Source organism: Sapajus apella, unplaced genomic scaffold, assembly GCF_009761245.1.
Source record: "Sapajus apella isolate SASKATOON/1434 unplaced genomic scaffold, GSC_monkey_1.0 scaffold2, whole genome shotgun sequence".
Lineage (NCBI taxonomy): Eukaryota > Metazoa > Chordata > Mammalia > Primates > Cebidae > Sapajus > Sapajus apella.
This window is the reverse complement of record NW_022436942.1, coordinates 41,320,318-41,336,834: the sequence shown is the minus strand read 5'-3', so window position 1 is coordinate 41,336,834 and position 16,517 is coordinate 41,320,318. Positions and strand designations below refer to the sequence as shown.

General features: G+C 34.4%; 2 protein-coding genes across 5 annotated transcripts in view; both read right to left on the bottom strand.

Annotated features, from left to right (window-relative positions):
* The window catches only part of METTL25 (methyltransferase like 25), a 124,790-nt gene that overhangs the window by 20,626 nt on the left and 87,647 nt on the right, over positions 1–16,517 (bottom strand). For all 4 annotated transcript variants that reach the window (XR_004274682.1, XR_004274681.1, XM_032296903.1 and 1 more), the window contains exon 9: positions 2,894–2,987. Coding sequence is in view for 2 of the 4 variants with exons in the window: in XM_032296903.1 (XP_032152794.1) it covers positions 2,894–2,987 (94 nt within the window). In the remaining 2 variants the exon portion in view is untranslated. The remainder of the gene's footprint in view (positions 1–2,893; positions 2,988–16,517) is intronic.
* On the bottom strand, positions 13,137–16,036 carry LOC116563992 (RUN and FYVE domain-containing protein 2-like). Its single transcript, XM_032296889.1, is given in 2 exon segments — positions 13,137–15,359; positions 15,362–16,036. Coding segments are annotated over 2 exon segments (1,815 nt in total). The 5' UTR covers positions 15,936–16,036; the 3' UTR covers positions 13,137–14,118.

Genomic DNA, 16,517 nt, shown 5'->3' with positions numbered 1-16,517 from the left:
CTCAATTTCAGAGATTCTTTCCTCAGCTGTGTCCAGACTAATAAAAAGACTATCAAAAGCATTCTTTATTTCTATACCAGTATTTTTTTTCTCTGTTTTTCTTTTCTTGGAGACAGAGTCTTGCTCTGTCATCCAGGCTGAAGTGCAGCGGCACAATCATAGCTCACTGCAGCCTCAAACTCCTGGGCTCATGCAATCCACCTGCCTCAGCTGCCCAAGTAGCTGGGAATAGAGGTGCATGCCACCACACCAGGTAATCTCTGAATTCTTTGCTGAGATGGGATCTCACCATGTTGCTCAGGCTAGTCTCAAACTCCTGGACTCAAATAATACTCCAGTCTTGGCCATCCAAAGTGTTGGGATTACAGGTGTGAGACACCATGGCTGTCCACTATGGCAGTATTTTTGATCTCTAGCATTTCTTTTTAGTTTTTTTTTTTTTTTAACTTCCATCTCTTTCCTTACATTTTCAGTATGTTCTTGCAGGCTATTCACCCTGTCCGTTAGAACATTTAGTATATTACTCATTATTGTTTTAAATTTCTGGTATGATAATTCTAACATCTTTGCTACATCTGAATTTGGTTCTGATGCTTGCTCTGTCTCTACAATCTGTGTTTTTTGCCTTCTAGTATGCCTTGTAATTTTTTCTCAATGGCCAGATATAAAATACTTGGTAAAAGTAACTGTGGTAAGCAAGCCTTTAGTGACCTGTTGGTAAGGTGTGAGGGGAGGGGTAATGATTTACAATGGTTTGAGTCCTATAATTATGTCTCAGTCTTTTAGTAAGCCTGTGTCTCTGTACTATAAACTTTATTAGTGCATCTCAGTATTTTTACCCTTTCTTGGGTGGTACAGGATGGCTAGAGCAGGCTAGAGTTGGATATTTTCTTCTCCCCCATGGAAGGTTAGAGTTAGCTGGAGCTGGGTATTTTCCTTTCTTCAGGTGAGTTAGGCTCTAATAAAACACCAGCAGGTTAAGCTCTGATTACATAGTTTCTTCTGAGAAACCATTCAGAAGAGTAGAATGCTCTGGTATATTTCAAAATGGTTATTTTTCTTCTCCCCTTGATGGAAGCAGGAGGGGACTTTTTCTCTACTATTCTCTAAAATCAGGTTAAGCTCATTAAGGTAAAACTCACAAAGGTGTGGGTGGTCCCCTATGAGTGGTTCCCTCTATATTTTTTAATTGCCAAAGTTGTCCACACTGAGCCTCCAATAATTTGTCAATTACAGTTCAGGTTTTTTCCTACCTGGCATAGGTTTATGTGGAGGTTTCTGCTCCTGTAAGTTGTAAATCTCTGCATTTGCCTGTCTTTCCAGTGTGGGAGGCAGCAGTTTGCCCTGTGACCTCACTTCTCTAAAGAGTTGCGGGCTTTTCTGTTTTTTTTTTTAGCTTTTAAGTCTTCCTAAGACGGAGCGGCAATTTCCAAGCTTTTATATGCTGGAATGGAAGCTATCCACTATAAATGTTTTTGTGAAAAGTAAATAATGTTTCTGATGTCCATAGCATAACATCTACCACAGAGTAAGTGTTCAGTAAATATTAACTATTATTAATATCTTATTAATTATATACTAATAAATATATTAAGAAACATTTGCTGTGGTTATTAAACTGGGAAAACAAAGCCAGAGGGAAAGATAATAAATTTTTAAATGTATTAAGTTTAAGTAAAACTGTAGCTCTTAATTTGTGACAATAATGCTTAGGTTAGTGTTCTTGATATTAAATACAAGACACGAAATGAGATATGCACTAAAGGTTTGCAATAGTTAAGACTAATTGTAAAGAAAATCAGTCAGGTAAATGAAAAACATTTTTTTAAAAGAACCTAGAAATAAATTAATTAATGTAACCATGTCTATTCTCCTTTATGACAAAAGTAGGAAAGTCTTCATTAGTAACTAAATACAAATATTTATAAGCATCATGTCAATTGTGTTATTACTTGTAGTACATATAAAGGGATTATAATAATTAAAAGGAATATCATATAGTTAGCATATACTATATACACTGTTATACTATAAAAGCTTTATGTCTATTACCTAATTTAATCCTTCCTAAATCCTATGGCTTTCTTATAGCTATTTTAAAGAGGAGGAAACTGACTAGTCCCAGTTCAATTGCTTTAAGTAATAAAGCAACTGGGGACTAAATGAATAACTGATATAATAAATAATAATACCCTTTAGCTTTGATACAACATTATCATGTCCTTTTAACATTTTCAAGAAATCCATTTCATTCCTTTAACTACCTACTCTATTCTTTGTTTCAATTTATAATAAATTCAAAATACCTAAGTAATCCAAGTTTGTTTAATACTTTAGTATTAATAGCTCATCTAAATAATGTTGAAAGCTGTTATTTTCCCTCAGTGGTAGAATATTTATTAATATCAGTCAACAAGTTTACCCTTCTGCTTTCAATAATATGTTATCAATTATTAACTTGGGCCTCTTATGATATTACAACTTTTCAAGATTCTCCTATTTGAAGGCTTTTGAATTTAAGATTTTAAATTTCAGTTAGTTATATAAGCTGTAAATAAATGCATTGCAAAATTAAAACCTTTCCCTCTTGCTTTACTTCTATTTCTCATTTGTACTGTTGCCTTGATTTCTAACTCTATTTTGATTTGTGAAGTAGCACATTTTTAAATCTAACTGAAAGAGGGAAACTGTGAAGATACATGACAGTAAACTTTCTACAATGACAGGAAGAATAAACTGGAAAAAAGATGATGCAGGTCTGGTTTCAATATAATTTGGAGGTTTTCACAAATGAGAGAAAAGTAGAAGAGAAGTTATTTTGTATTCTCTCAATTCATTACTAAAGAGAAGTTCTTTCATCTTTTATGAAAATTATGAGTCATCATATACTTACCTTGGACTCATCTAATCCAAGCTTCTTTAGAGACCTTCTGACATAATCCAGAAATGAAGAACATTTGGAGTAAATTTTACCAACATGCTGATCACTGTAAAAAAAAATTGAATAAATTTTTAGTTTTTCCAATGTAAACTTTAGATGGTTTTAAATTCAATCATGAAATATTTTTAAATATTTTCTGTGAATCTGGCACAAGATCCAAATGTGATCAAAATGTAGTAATACTTTTGAGAACATTTTAAAGTTACATGTCACAAAGTATTCAGGATCTCCTTTTGACAACTCTTATAACATACATCAGTGAAGACTCTGAGAAAGAAGTTTTAAACAAAGTATTAAAAAGTCTCATTTTTGAAAGAACGATTCATCTTTCAAAAGTTTCCATTGTGCTGTGAAACGCATTTGAGATTTACTGGCTCAATATTACAGTGCGCATCTCATGACAACATCTGTTACTAGAGGCAATAATTCAACAGCTATGCACAGAGAACTTCTTCAATATCAGCCACTGATCAAGCCGCATATAATGAGTTGGATCTGACTTGATCTCATTTATGCCTTGCAAATTCTCAAAATAATTTAAACAAAGTATCATGAGATGGTTTTGAATTTAAACAATACAATGCTAGACTACCACAGCTCACAACTTTGGTTACAATTTAGGTGTAATGTAAAAATCAAGAGGATGAAAAAATTATGAATTATCAAAAACAAGGAATAAAGGCTTATTTATTCTTGGCAATATAAATATTAATACCTCTGATTAATTAGACATGCTGTTCTAGCAATTCTTCCTTTAAAATATATTTAAAACATATTCCTTCAGCTCAACTTCAAGATGGCATCTCACTTCCACTTTTTATTATATCATGTCCTGATTATTCCAACTATTTCCTAATGAAGACCTCTAAAATGGAAATTTCTCTTCTTCACTTCTTTCTACATGTTATTTTCTAAGAGCATTTTTGTTTTGTCACTTTTCTGCTTCAAAAGCTTTCAATACCTCTCCCATTTATTGGGATAAATCTGAAACTCCTTAGTTAAGCAATCAGGGCCCACTATAACCATATTTCTCAAATACATATCCCATTACATTTCAGTATTTAGTTTTTTCTCCTTAGATCAGTCTACTCATTGTTTCAGGCTATCTTCCACATTTCTGCCCTGGTGCATTTGCTCACGCAGTTACCTCTTCGTGGGTTATACCGTTCCCACTCTCTTCTACAACTTAGTTGGACTGAAGTCATCCTTTATGATAAGGTGCAAATGTATTTGCTCATGCAGTTACCTCTTAATGGATTATACCATTCCCACTCTCTTCTACAACTTAGTTGAACTAAAGTCTACCTTTTTATGATAAAGTGCAAATGTACATGTTCTTTTTGGTAACATGACTAATAATAATCTTTTCTAATTTTGAATTTCTATAGCCCCTTTCATTCTTCTATTCATTTGTTATTTTATCACCTTGATTTAATAGTTGCTTGAACAGGTAGGTACAGGTTCCAGAAGGCAGAACATATATTTTTTACAGGTTTCTGTATCATTCTCAGATACTACACATACACATCATTCTCAGATACTATACATCTTAGGTGTAACAGATACCATATTTTATATATATATATATATAATGTATTCTAAAATATTGATTTAACTGTGTAGCCAGGAAAATATGCCATTTAATATTAACTCCCTGCTGTCCAGCTTAAAAAAGTTAAGCTTTGATTTTTTTTTTTAATCCAAAAGGATAAGCACTTAAGTCTTTCCCATAAGCCAGTTAGTCTGGCTCCAATTTTATGCCATTCTTCACTGTCTTATGGAGTAGTTCCTGAGAAAAAGCAAAGAATAGTGCATAAGAGGGTGGCTTCCAGTCAGACTGGTTCTATCATCTATAAGTTTCTTGTTCATTAAAATGGTATATCAATAGCATTTACTTCAGATAGTCACTATGAGGATTAAATTACATAACACATATAAGGTGCTCAGAAGTGAGCCATGATGAGAGCTATTGTTGTTACTTTCATTAATATTGCTTTTATAATTACTAGAATTATGGTCTAGATTTTTCATTTATTATACAGTTATAAATCCCCTGAGTAAAATGTTTCTGAATAAGTACTAAACATTATAAGCAGAAGAGAGAATATAGTATAAATGTAGGTGGTATTGATTTGTTTCCCGGGTGTTATCCTTCAGACTGCTTGAAAATCAGAGAAACATTTTCAATTTATTTTCCCTTCCTTTACTTTTTGTTTTCAAAATACACTATTTTTTTTTTACTGTTGCAAAATATCACAGTATGGTTATTAAAAGATTGCTTTTAGTGTGTAAAGCAGTAATTTGCTATAAAAGACTTCTTTAAGTTTTTTGTTAAGCTGTACTATTTCAGACCTCTTTTTAGCAATAATAGGGAAAAAAATCACTCACCTAGAACTACAAAGTTGATGATATGATCACTACTTCATCTCTTATGACACTGCCTCATCAACAACACTGGCATTCTCTTAGTTTCTTGAACACATCATGCTTTTAGCTACAAACACTATACTCTCAATCTGCTTGCTTTGGAAACACCAAACTCTGCCTTTCAGATCCTATCTCAAATCTTGCTTCCTTAGGTAAGCCTTTTCTGGCCCTCCAGATGTTGGTCTCCTAACACAGAGAACTTCTCCTTCAGATACTCTCCTCTTTGTTTCTCTGATTGTGTCCCTCCCTTGATATCTTAAGCCAGTGAATTCTCCAAAGGGGGTGAACCTATCCAAAGGGAAAGAGAATATTAAGCTTTTTCTCTTTTGTCTCTTTTAAATTTCAATTTCTGAATTTATTGTAAAATCCATACAATATCCTAGTGGAGAGACATGTATGTCACTTATAAATAAATATTCATTTTTGCATGCATGCTCAGAAATATTCCTGGACAGAGGTGTGAAATGTAAAAACATGTTTGAGGCTGCTACTCCAATCAGCTGGAACACAGCTGTCTTGCTCATGATAATATCCCCAGAACCAAGCATAGTACCTCACACAGCAGGATCTGCATTAACGAATTAAATTAAATAAATCATCCCTCAGCTAGCAGAAACAAATACATCTAGTTACACTATAAGAGAAAAATTCATTAATATAATAAATAGGTCTATTATATTCGAGTATAATAGACAAGCATATAGGCAGGCTTAGTTATACAAACAAGTGTAATTTAAAATAGAGAGCTACTGAAGAAAGATGTAAGAAAGAGTGCAAAGTAAACAATACAAATATTAACAGCTAATATTCATTGTGTTTACTATGTGCCAGTGATTCTTATGGCCTTTGCTGTATTTACTCACTTAATCTGTATAACCCATGTGGTAGGTCCCATTATCATCCCCATTTTAAAGATTTTAAAGTAGAGAGAGGTTAAGTAAACTTTCCAACATTCGACTCCATAATCTTGGATATTAACTATTAGTCAATATTACCTCCAGCATAGTACTTGAATAGAGTTCATACTCAATACTGTTAAACTGCAGATAAGGAACAGCCACCTCTGTGTAACAGGTGAATAGCAAAACAGATTCCAAGATACCATAACAAAGTATGTGTAGATATTCTTACAGAAAAGCTATGCAGCGCCTCCTGCTGTAATCAAGGAAACAGAATTTTAGTGTTTTAGTGCAACCATGGGATACTAAATAATTCTAACAATTAAAAAATTATATGAGGGAATGGACTTCATAGGAGGAGATTTGTTCTTCCCAAGTCATTTATTGCTAGACTTACCGCTCAAACTCACTAGCAGTTAGGATCAGTCAAAAGCATGTTTACAATTTCTAAATGTTATACATGTTAATCAGGTTTCTTATTAATTTTAAAACATGTATTCAAATGTTGTATATGCATGATAGTGTAGTGGTTGGTATAGGTTTTGAACTAAAGACTGAAACAGGCGTGTTTCACTTTCCTCACTCCACCACTTATTAAACAATTAACCTCTTTGCCTCTTCTTATCAGTAGAATGGTGTTAAATCTATCTTATAAGGCTGAGGATAAAATAAAATATTCAATATACTGTGCATGGCTCAAGGAAAAAAAGGATATTTTTCAGAAAACAGAAATGTCAGGTATAGTATTATTACCAGTATTAAGCATAATGAATCAGACTTTATAACTTTCAGAAGTTATAGGTTACTTTTATAGGACATGAGACCAATTTCTACAAATCTTGGTGTTTCATAAAGTAATCTTAAAAAAAAAATATCTGCAAAGTGAGTTTACGATGTAGAAAATAATTCATTCTTTTGTAGGTGCAAAGAAAGGGAAATATTTTATTCATTAGTATTTGGAAGGGTCTATAGTTTTAAGGATAAATATTGCAATTAAAAAATTATTTAGTCATTCATTTAATTTAGAAACAGGGTCTTGCTCTGTTGACCAGGCAGGTGTGTAGTGGCATAATCATAGCTCTCTGCAGCCTCAAACTCCTTGGCTCAAGCAATTCTCCTGCTTCAGCTTTGTAAGTAGCTGAGACTACAGGTATGTGCACCCAGTGAAATACTGCAATTGTATTAGTTAAGAAATAGAAAGGAGGTAGGCCAAAGAATCTTTAAATGGAAAATAAAAGGGCAGAATAGGATCATTCAAAAAAGGAATATGGGGTGTGTTATATTTTTAGTTAATGGCAGTCTTATTTATGAGAGAGCTTGCTATAGAAAAAAATTCACAATCTTTACAGTTTCTTGAGGGTATTAGTTATGGCATTATGGTCCAATAAAGTTTTACTCTTCATATTTAACAATTTAAAATAAAAACTTATAATTGCTTTATGATGCCTCCATGTAGAAGTATTAATGTAACAATAGCTCAATTTAGAAGATTTTTTTTTTTAACACATAGAGCCTGATGGGCAAAGAAACTTCTGTTATTAAACAGACATGATAGAAAATAATAAAAAGAGAGCAAAAATCATGCACCAATGGGAAAATATGTCACACTGTGTTCCTAAGGTAAACTGTTTACTGTAGCTAAAAGGAAATATTATTTAAAAATACTAATATTTCAGAGGGATTCTCCAAAATATTTTATAGTTCCCTATCAACATTTCTGATAGTAAAGAAAATTATGACAAAATATTTATTTCATTATTGTTATTTCCTTTGGAGTTGACAGGCAAATAATCACTTAAATCCCAAATGAGAACCCAGAAGTCAGATTAATTATTTTCATGCATTTTCTGTTTTTCAGAGTGGGCTCCACAAAATAGTATTTAATTAAGTATTTATATATAGTTTGGGAGAAGAAAGACAGTATGAAAAAGTGAGCATAGGTTTCAACAGAGTTAAATAGGTTTCTTTTAATGATGAGCATCACTCAATATGTTCCAGGCATTGTTGTAAGCACTTTAGGGACATTAATTTCATTTTCAAAACACACTTTTGGGGTAGATACTGTTATTCACTCCAGTTTACGGATGGAAAACCTGAAGCAAAAAGATATAAAATAATATGCCCAAGACATTACTGAAATGATGCAGTGGGGATACTGGTATTAGAAACCATGCAGTAGAGCTCCTGTGCTTACGTTCTTAAAGGTGACATGCTGCTGTCTCTCACCAAACTATTAGGAATCTTTAAAATATGAACATGTACTTAAGTCTTAAAGAGGAGGATACTTCATGGAGCATTCACTTTTAAGAAATTCTTTTCTCCCTATTTTAATAGAATCAACTGCACTTTAGGACAACAATCTGGAGAACACTGGTATAGAATAGTCAAAATTTCCTCTTTCAAAAGCTTTTCTAAAATACTCTGGAGTCAGGTTCTTTGGCTCTATTAGTTGAAGCGAATGAAAAAAAAAACAAATCATTTGAGTTGGGAGATAATCAACAACACAATAAATAAAACATGTACTATTTATATACTAGATAGTAATAAGAGCTGATGAAAACCTGGTGATAGAGAGAAAGCAGACATGAAAGGTTAGAGAGGAGTGATGGTAAATAGTGGATATTCAGAGATAATAATTTTGAATAAAGACCTGAAGAAAGTGAGCGAACCAAGTGGCTATCTATGGAAGGGGATATTCCAAGCAGAGAATGCAGCATAATTAAAGGCCCTGAGTAGAAGTGTTTCTGGTATTTTCAAGGAACGTTAAGGAAATTAATGTATCTGGCACAGACTAAACTAAGGGAAGAAGAGTAGAAATGAGGTCGGAGAAAAAATGAGGAGCCAGATGACATAAAGTTTTGCAGGTAACAGGAAAAACATTAGCTTTACCTCTGAGGTAAGCAGAAGCCACTGGAAGATTGTGAGCATGAACCCATTTAAAAATATCAATGGGATCACTTTACCTACTGTGTAGAGAATAGAGTGTAGTGAGCAAAAGTAGAAGAGAGAGACCATGTAGGAACTTATTACAATAATCTGGGTGAAATATCATGGTGGCTTGGACCAGAGGGATGGTCCTGAGCATTGTGAAAAATGATAAAAACAAATTTAGACACATTCTTAAGGGAGAGATTATAAAGTTGCTGAAGGATTGAACCTAGGCAGTGAGAGAAAAGTCAGGGATGCCTTCAGGATTTCTGGTCTGAGTACCTGGAAGAATACGATTGTCATTAACAGGAGTACAAATTTGGGATTCACCAGTATAAATGACACTTAAAGCCACCAGATGGAATGAAATAATCTACTTAGCAGGTACAGACAGAAAAAAAAAAGCCACCTCAGCAATTAGAGGTTTGAAAAAGAGAAATCAGCAAGAAAACTGAAAAAAGAACAAGAGAAAAAGGTGGGTATCTTCTGAGTCTTTCCCTAGAATATGAGAGAAAGAAATGTTTAATGAAGAGTGTAAAATTGAGTGCAACACTGATGGCAGGCAAAGTAAGAAGACTGAGAATGGAGCATGCAATTTAACAACATAGGGTCATTCACATTCAAGAAAAGGGTGGTTTGCTGGTGTGATGGAAATAAAATCTTAGTGAAACACGTTTAAGGGAAGTGGAAAAGAAATTGTCAGCACTTTCAAGGAATTTTGCTGTAAAGGAAAGAACCAACATGGGACAGTAGTTAGAGGGAAAAATTGGGTATAAAGAGGATTTTTAGAATTTGTACTCCTAACCACTATGATACACCATTTAATTTAGTAAACTGAAAAACTGGTCATCAAGGAGCTCAGAAGGTAGCAGAGGAGTAGAAATACAATTAATTGTATTGTTCAGGTTCAGTAAGAATAGTGAATCACAGCTTAAATACTGTAGGAGAACCGAAAAGAATGGAAAGGAGAAAAGAAAGCTATCACAGAGATGTCTTCTAAACTGGATTTTTAAAAATCCAGAATTTCACTGTCCAGAGGTCCTGGAATGAAAGGATGGCAGAAATAGGGAGGAAAAATATTCCAGGTAGAAGGAACAGCTCTAAGAAAACATGCAAAATGTAAAAATAATTGCATGTGAAATGATAAATAATCTGGTGTGCCAGGACAGTGGCATGGCAGCTGCTCATGGTGCACAGAAAGAATGGGATGATGGATTATGCTGGAATGAAAATTAATAACAGATTTAAAATGCCCTTGAATGCCACAATAATAGTTTAGTTTGGGGCATAAAAAACTATTAGCAAACATTTGAAAGTTAGAAAACTGACATGACTTTCTGAAAGATAAATGATGAGAAGTTAAGAACAGATTAAAAAGGGCCCCTCTGTCAGAATAAAGCATGGTCAGCATGCTAAAAAGGAATCAGTACACTTTCTTTTAATAAAAGTGAATGTACTGGATCTAATTAAAATTCTACTCAAGTGAATCCAACAACACCCACATGCTTCTCCAAAAATGCAATTGTAAGAACATGGTTTTCTTGTAACACTTTCCAAGAAAACAGTATTTTTGTGGGAGATTTTAGAAAAAGGTGAAGCAGAGATATAATAAATAAATGAAAACAAACACATACAGGACAGGTTGTACAAAAATTCAGTTTCTCCATAATCACATAATATTTATTAAATTATTGTAACATTATTATTTTGTGCCTTTTGTATGCTAATACATATTGAAATACTTAAAAGAAAAACAACTTAAAAATTTGCCGTAAATAGCTATCATTTAAGGGAGCTCCAAATAATCTTCAGTTTAAAAGATACAGATCTTTTAATTTCAACTTGACCACACATTATGAATTAAATGATTACCTTCAATATTGTGTGATAGTTTGTAAGATCTGAGTTTTCACTTTCCTATTTGATTATAGCAAAATCACAATTAAAATTAAACATTACATGATTATAGGTCGCAAAATAGTATATATTTCTTGCATGTATTTCCATATATATTGCTATATATTTCTTGTAAATGTATTTGTATATATTTCTTATTATACAAGAGGATAATAAAGTGAAAAAAGTGTACAAATTGGATTTCCCTGTTCTCTTTCCAAGTGTTTAAAAAGATATTTTTAATCCATAAAATTCCTTCCTTGGCATTTTATTCCCCTTATAAAATTTCCATTATAGATATGGACTATTTATAAATAATTTTCTATAAATTATTGAGTTTTAACATAAATGAGGTAAATCACAATTATAAGTAATAAAGTTAAAATGTTATCCTTAAGACCCTGAAAAAGGTTTACTTCCAATCTTAGGCTATATAAACAATTATGCTTAAAGAACTTTCAGAGCAATGTTTCAATTATTCTAAAACAGTATTATTACTGGAAGATGATTTATTTTTGCTAGAAGGAAAAATTTTAAAAATGCAAAAGAAGTAATTAAGTGACCTTATTTTCTGTCTTTAGTACTATTGCTGGCCAGTGATTCCAATCAAGTTAACCTTGATTTACAATGCTAATACAAAGAGTCTTGCAACTTAACTCACATTAAAAATATCTCAAAGAGAATTTACCATTAAAAATAAGGAATGTAAATAATAGGCTGATGGGTGTAGTAAATCACCATGGCACATGTATACCTATGTAAGAAACCTGCATGTTCTGCACATGCACCCCAGAACTTAAAATAATAATAAAAATAAACAAATAAGAATAGGATAGTGAAAACATTTCTGGACTATGAATTTAGTCCTGATCCTGGTTCTTTCGGGCTATATGACTTTAGACAAGCTTTTAATCACTTAAATTTGCTTATCATTATGAGGTGCCTATACTAGATATTGGGAGTACAATATGTGGCACAACTGACTCTGGCGTATAGCCTGATAAAAGATTAATATTTTAGTGATACTGAATACAAACAATAAGCATTTATAAAATATGTGTAAGGCACAAAGAATGTAAATAAAACAAACCCTTGTACCCAATGCCAAACTTGAGAAATACATTACTAGTGTTAAAGACCTATATTTCTATATGTGCTCCTCCTGTTCCCTACCTCATCACTCTGCCTAATAATCCACTGCCCCCCCACCACTCCCAGAGGAGACTATGACACTGAATCTTGCGTTTACCATTCTTATGTTGTTCTTGCCTGTTTACCTCATATTCATACTCCTAAATTATTATTCAGTTTTGCTCTTTTCTGAATTATATAAGTGGAACCATTTTATAGGAGTTTTTCTGAGATTTCAGTTAAAATCATATTATCGAGATTCAACCACATTGGTGCATGTAGCTGTAATTCATACATTTTCACTGTGGTATATGAAGTACTTCACTATATACACGAGTATAATACAATTTATCCATTCTTCAATTAATGAGCTTTTTGTTTCTGTATTTTTCCTCTTATAAACATTGTTGCTATTGATAATTCTTGTAAAAGTTTCTAAGAGCATACATATAAGATTTTGTGTCATATATATACTTCGGTGTAAAACTGCTGAGACGTGTATATTTATTTTCCACTTTATTAGATAATGCTAACTTGTTTTCATTTCATTCATCTTCTGTGGGTTTTCCCTCAATTTTATTTATATATGCGCTGATCTTTATTTTTTCTTTCTTTCAAATTTTGGGTTTGCTTTTCTAGTTCCTTGATGTATACTATTAGGTCATTTATTTCAAGTTTTTCTACTTTTATGATGTAGATGTTTATTGCTATATAAACACCCATATCATAAAATATTTTGATGTTTTGCTATATATTTTGCTCTTAATATTTCTTTTGCTGAATCCTATAGAGTCTGGTATGTTGTCTTCTAACTTGGATTAGTGTTCATTGAGTCAGCTTGAAATAGTTCAAGTGTATGTTTCATCATCTCAACACCCTGGCATAGAGGTGCTCAATAGACGGTGAAATTTTACTGTGGATGTATACTGGTAGGCCACTACAGTCTGATGCTTCCTACAATTTACTCCAATGAAAATGTTCATACAAATTTTTTTGAACTGAACTCTTAATACATTACTAAAGCAAAGTTCCGATTTTTTTCTCACTTTTAATGGTTAGAGAGGATCTTTATAAGGAGCCTGTAATATCCCCTAGTATTATGTACATTTTTTTCTGGGGAGGGATTTGGGCTTTCATCTTTGAATTAGGGTCTGAATCACCCCTTTAAAAATAGCAATTTAGTGAAACAACATATGGGAAGATCTATAACTCAGGTAAAAGAAATTGTTATATGTAACTTCCTTTCAAGATGAGACAGAAAAAAGTTGAGGCTGAGACCGAATAATGCCCCTTTTAATTTAATCCACTGTAGCTGAAAATCATCAAGCACAATAACTGATTTTAGAAAAGACCAAGAGGAAATTTTGTAGGACAAAATATTGGCCCTGTCTAATGCAAAAGAGGCAAAGGTAGGGGGTGCGGGGGAAGAGGGACAAATAAATATAGGTGAAATCTTCAAAAGATAATTAAAATATGTTGAATATTAATAAAGTTTTATGCATTTCCAGTCTCAGAACTGTGAAGCTTTAAAGTGCATTAAGAGAATTGCAGGCACCATCAAATACCAAATTGATGGAATTCAGAACAACAACAATCTGAAGCCTTATTTTTGAGAAGCCCTTTAAAAGATAAGGCAAATGTGTGTTAGCTCTGCTATCTGGCCTTTTAATGAAGTTAAGTTACATGATTTTTAAGCATGCTCTGTTGAAAATTCCTTTTGAATAACAATAGGGAAATAAATACATAACTTGCAATTTCTATGAGTTGAATATGTAGATGATAAAACTGGTACAAATACTGACTGAAAGCCGCTTAAGAAGAGCTGCCTGGTTACCTTGTATACATCGTAACATTCATTGTAGGTACTTTCATACATAGGGATTTAGTTCAGGAATCTCAGGGCAAGTTAGATGAGCATCTCTGAATGAGCAATGCATGACAGGAATCACAAACCCGTACTGGTTTTGGTGAAGAAGGCAAAGGTAGTTCGTTGTCAGAGCAGGCATTACAGAAAATTTCCCCACAGTTTCTACAGTGGTGCTTTCTCTTAGAGAGTGAGAATTCCTTTTCACAAAGTTTACAATATGTTGCTTCTTTGTCTTTCAGCCAAACCAGTCCCTGCAATGCTTTGTTGGCTTCTTTTATGTCTTCAATTTTAAGTTTTGATTCGCTAAGTTTGTTGCCGAGTTCTTGAAGAGCTTTCTCTTGTTCGTGATATATTTTTTTCAACTGCTGATTTTCATCCTGGAGATTAAGGAACTCTTTTTAAAGACTAATCATTTGTTGAGTCTCATTTCTAAGATGAGATAAGGCATCTTTCTCCTTTTGAAGATCTTCCTGCAAAGTCTGCCTCCATTCCTTCTCAATCTTCAAGTCAGTTTCCAGTTGCACCAGCTGTTTCTCCTTTTGGGAGATTTGTTTCTGCAGACTGTCAGATTTACTGAGACATTCTTGTAGATATTTTTCGTCTTCATCTTCAGCTTCCATTTGCGCCTTCTCTGCTTGCTGCAATCTTTGTTCCAGCTGCCTCATGGCTGCAGTAATTTTATTGTTTTTTTCTTCTAGTCGGGCAATTATTTCATTCTTTTCTTTCAAGCCATCTTCGGAAGCCTGCAACTTTTGATACATTTCTATGTTAATTGCTTTAACTTCCTCTAATTGTTGTCGAAGACCTATCAGAGTATCTTGTTTCTCATGGATATCTTTCTCCAGCAACTTCATGGCAAGTTCAATCTCATGCTTCATACTAACTTGTACTGCGAGCTCATTCGCCACATTCTGTCGTACCTGAGATTCATCTCGAAGCTGCCTTCTGGCTTCATTATACATTTCATCTAGCCCCTGACAAGAATGCTTACATGTTTGAAGCTCAGTTTCCACATCTACTTTGGTAACCTCTAGGTGCTGCTGTGTTTTCATTAAAATCAATTTATTTTCACTTCGTAATTGATGATTTTCTTCTTGGAGTTTAATGATATTATTCTTTGCTATTGCTAACTCTTCAATAAGCTTAGTATTTGACTTTTCTAATGAATCAACTCGTGAATGGAGGCTGCTGACTGTGCTGTTCAGTTGTCTATTTAATTCTTCAACATAATTCTTTTGGTCTAATATGGCAGCAATTTGAACATTCCTTTATTTCCAATATCTTCTTCATTCTTTAAATACATAGAAAAATCAATCACTCCAACTTATGAGTCTAAATCCTCTCCCTTCACGCAAAGATTAGCATCGATCACATTCAGGCCAACCAGCAGCCCAACAATTACTGCTCCTTCTTCTTCCATCATTAGTGCATGATACTCATAAAACTCACTCAAAAGATCCCTCTGAATAATTAAGCAACGCAGATAATCAGCCACTTTTTTTTGCATGAGGGCTAACCGAAGCCATGCTCTTGCTCGACCCAGGGAGGTCTTCAGACCAGGAAGATCCCAGACACTGGCTCCTATTTCTTCTGCTTCCGGGTACAGCTTCTCCACCAGTTACAAAGGGCCCCAGATGGTTTTGTTATAACTCAAAAATGATTTTCTTACTTTAAGACTATGCTTCAGACAATGTTTCATAACAACAAAGAATTGCTGCAAGGGGGGATAGTCAGAATCCAAAGTGCGGCCAAAGCTCAGAGCAGATTCAATGAGTCCTTTGATACTCAGTTTAGCCAGGTTTAACAAGTTTGCGCTCTCTACAGCTGTGGGGTCTTTTGCAGCCATGGTGGCGGCGGCCGCGGCGGTGGCGGTGGCTACTGCGCGGTCTCGGGCCAGGGCTCCCTGGGCCTGGCCAGCAGCTCCCTCCAGGCGCTCGGCGGCCGCCACCCCATCTGCAGCCAGGCACGCTGCGGCCCACAGCGCCCCCGGCGGTGGGAGGATGCCCGGGCGGCCCCAGGGGAAGCGGCGCCCGGAGTGGGGCGGGGACCACGGAGCCTGCAGTGGGTGGGAGAGCAAGCCCGCCCTCTCTAAGCCTCTCGCATCTGCTGGGACCTTGAGAAGGAAAAGAACCTGAGACCATGAGTGTGAGGAGTCAGAGTGCTGGGTCCTCGGTCCTGCGCCCCAGGGACTTCACGGGAGTGCGAGGGCCGGATTTCAAGCGGCTGCTGTTTCAATAGATTTTAAAAATTTCCTCTTTGAAATGCAAATCAAAACTACATTGAGATATCATCTCACGCCAGTTAGAATGGCGATCATTAAAAAATCTGGAGACAACAGATGCTGGAGAGGATGTGGAGAAATAGGAACACTTTTACACTGTTGGTGGGAGTGTAAATTAGTTCAACCATTGTGGAAGACAGTGTGGCG